At 51.9% G+C, this 3,594-nt stretch overlaps 1 protein-coding gene across 1 annotated transcript; it reads left to right on the top strand.

The window, feature by feature from the left end:
- Window positions 1-1,025: 1,025 nt before the first annotated feature.
- LOC127297062 (uncharacterized) lies at window positions 1,026-2,198 on the top strand. The gene is made up of 2 exons (XM_051327313.2): window positions 1,026-1,410; window positions 1,503-2,198. The coding sequence occupies exons 1-2, from the start codon at window positions 1,204-1,206 to the stop codon at window positions 1,968-1,970; spliced, it is 675 nt and encodes a 224-aa protein (XP_051183273.1). The 5' UTR covers window positions 1,026-1,203; the 3' UTR covers window positions 1,971-2,198.
- The last annotated feature ends 1,396 nt before the right edge of the window (window positions 2,199-3,594 follow it).

Consider the following 3,594-nt stretch of genomic DNA (forward strand, 5'->3'; position numbering starts at 1 on the left):
TATATCGAGAAGTGTTTACAAATGCCGTAGGTTATCTTATAATCTCATCAATCCATACTGCGGGGGCCTATCGCCCCCCTCCCCGCACCCCGCACCCCGCACCCCAGATGTTCGTTTCGGCCTAAGCCTCCGACGACGGGTCTCGCTCCAAACATCAGAAGTTAGCATCCTTTAATATAAAATTTGTATCATAACATAGCAGCGCTCGCCAATGCCTGCACACGCGACAACACCTGAATCAAACGTGGCTCGTGGGCCAACGTTAATTTAGCATGCTTTCAAACTCGTATGGTGCAGAAAAACGGTGCGAATAGACAAGGAAACGGGTCGAATTCTTCTCCATGCCTGCGGGAAACCTATTCACAAGCAACCAAACAGGCCCCTATCCAACGTGCCTCAGAGGTGTTCGAGAGATGGTTTGGAAACTCCACTGGAGGCGCTATTAATCGATAGGAAGAGAGGGATTAATTAGGGTGCTGAGCTAGCCTTGATGGCGAGCTTAACAGTGATGCGTAACTGCAGAGAAGCCCATGCAGCAGCGTTAAGACCCTGCATGTGATGGCCGAGAGCGATCGGTCGATCGATTGCTCCAAGTAGTACGGACGGAGCTAGGGGCGCATCATCACGGGCAGTAATGGCGGCCACCGATCCACCGGCTCGCCGGCCGGGAGAGGTGATGGCCGGAGCCTGCCGGCCGGCTCGCTACCTAGCTCTACCTCTACGTACGTACGCGGGCCGCCGGCGGTTAATGGGGTGGCGAATAAATATACGTAGGCGCTCGTAAGGAAACGAATGCACTTATAAATATTGCAGTGTGGTGCAGCAGCTAGCTATGCTAGGGAGGGACTGACTGATGAGGCACTGCACTGGCCTGACCAGTAGTAAGTGCTGTGAACATCTGGTGGGCCCGCTGGCAGTGTGTCCCCTTTAAGATCCTGGCTACCACTTCTGTGCTCTTCAATTTCCGGCCCCTCCTGAACACGAACCTCTCCTCTCCTATCCTCTCTCTCCCACGGCTGGCGGCTATATAAACCCCACACCGCCCGAATCCAGACCCAGCGCCGCGCACTTACTCCTGAGCCTCCAAGCGCAGGTAGATAGATAGAGCAAAGATCGATCGATCGGAACGCCCCACCCAACCGCCAAGTACGCGAGCTATCTATCCTCTCCTCGCAAGTGCGAGTGCAACAGCTACCAGAGCGCATGGTGTCCTTGCAGTCGGCGCTCCTGCCGGACGCCAACAGGCGGCCGCCGTGCCTCTCCTTCGTCGACAACAGCAACGTCGTGGCCTCCACAGCCACCAGCAAGAAGCGGAAGTGGGACGGCGACGACGAGGAAACCGACGGGATCGAGCTCAATTTCGACGCCGCGCCGCTCCCCATCGAGTGGCAGCGCTGCCTCGACATCAAGGTGCGTACTGTTAACTGATCGCCTGATCGTGCATGCATACTCCATGCTTGTGTGTGTCTCTGTTCGTGACGTTCGTGTTGCGTGTCTTGCAGTCGGGGCAGATCCACTACTACAACACGAGGACGCACAAGAGGACGTCCAAGGACCCGAGACGGGTCCCCGCCGCGACGCCCGTGGCGGTGGAGGACGACGACGCCGGGAATTTCGCGCCGGCGGGGCTAGACCTGGACCTGAACCTGGCATTCGAGCCGCGGCGCCGCTCGCCCGTCAGGGCGGAGGAGAAGAAGCCCCGGCCGGCCGCCGATCATGCGAAGCCACAGGCGGCGGCCGATCGTGAGGACGCGGCGCTGGCCGGCGCGCAGTTGGGCGGCGTGGAGATGGTCGCGGCCGTGTGCATGCGGTGCCACATGCTGGTGATGATGTGCCGGGCGTGCCCGTCCTGCCCCAACTGCAAGTTTCTGCACCCGACGGCAGGCCGGGCTGTGGGATCCCCTCCCACGCGGGCGCCGGAGCCGGCGCCGCTCAAGCTCGGCCTCCAGCTGCTCTGCTGCAGGGACTAGCTACCCATCGATCAAGAACCGGAGCTACCATTCCAATATCCGATTGATCGATCGTCGTCTCGTACGTGCAGCACACCATTCAAAAAAAAAAAATGATGCAGTGCACGAGTGTTACAGTGCACACATGTACGATGATCGTCTGATCGACCATGTAGATGCCTCCTTGTACGTACGTACTTACATGTGCAAGAAATAAACAATGATAATAAATATCGTTGTTCACATGCATGCACTAGACCAGGGAGCTTGGGAGTTGAGACTTTGGAGTGTGATCATGGAGGCGATGATCATGCACTACTCCTACTACTAGCATGAATGAATGTATGTCGTAGATATAATTAAGTGGACATATAAATGTAGTCTGCAACTTCTGGTATGTGTCACTTGTCCGTGCTATGTATGCGATCGATCGAGTACCATGCAATGTAGAAAGTTAGTTGGCTGCTGGTCAGCACAAATTTATTGGCATACGCTAGCTTTATGTTGCTATAGTTTTTTTTAAGACGAACGTACGTACTGTTGAGTCGATCGCATTGATGTCTGATGGACACCCCTGATCAAGATACATACAGTACGTAGACTCGTCGGCGCTGCATGCATACGTCTACGCGACTAGCCGATCGACGACCAAGCTACCCAGGCACAGCCGAGTCTTGCCGCCTGGACCTGCTGATTAGATTTCCGGTGGCCACTTCCGTCAGAAACCGAGTTTGATCGATGCTGTCAAGTTAGCTGAAAGATGCATGCGGCGTCGGGACGTGCGTAGATAGTGTCGTGAGCTAATCTGGAAACCGATCGGGTCAGATTGGTTCCGAGGGGAGTCGTTTGAATGCGCCTCTTGATCGATCCTGCATTTACTCTGCCGATGGCGGATGCAACGAACCGTCCTCTCCTGTATTGAAGCGCAATATGTTGCTGCCGTCTTTCTCTTGTCACGGCAATGAATTCAATTGAATCAGCCAGACGATTAATTGCCGGGCCGCTACCACGAGTTGAACTTGAACACGCTGGGAGAAGTAGACGATCGACCGAGCCACATTAACTACCTCCTACATGCCGATATGTTCTTCTCTTTTATGGAAAAAGAAATTAACCGTTTTCCAAAAATAATACTCATTCAGTCCGAAAAAGAAGTTTTGGATTCGTCTAAATACGAATTTATCTATACACTAGATAGTGTTTAAATATGGAGTACATATAAATTTCGACAAATGATATGTAACATCCCTGTTTAGCAAACCCTAATTAGGAAATGTTTGTGCATTCATGAACATCATATAAAATGCATTAAGAAAAATTTGCATTTTAAAATAAAGTGGAAACCTAATGTGTGTCAACCTTTCTCTGTTGTAAATTCTCTTAAACTGTTTCAAATCTTGAAAACCAAAATTGTGCACCTTCTAATATATTTAGAAAGGACACTAAATATTTTCCCTACATTGTGGAGTTATTTTAAATCTTCCAAAGGTCGGAAAACTAGCAAGAGGAGTAGAAACTAGTGTTGTTTCAAGTTTTCAAGGAAAATCCTAAAAGGGTGAGGGCCATTTTGCAAAAATCCCTTTGTCTTCTACCTCAAGCAGCTGCATGTCCAGCGCATATGCTCACCGACGCCACCTCCTGCTTG

This window comes from Lolium perenne, chromosome 4, assembly GCF_019359855.2.
Source record: "Lolium perenne isolate Kyuss_39 chromosome 4, Kyuss_2.0, whole genome shotgun sequence".
NCBI lineage: Eukaryota > Viridiplantae > Streptophyta > Magnoliopsida > Poales > Poaceae > Lolium > Lolium perenne.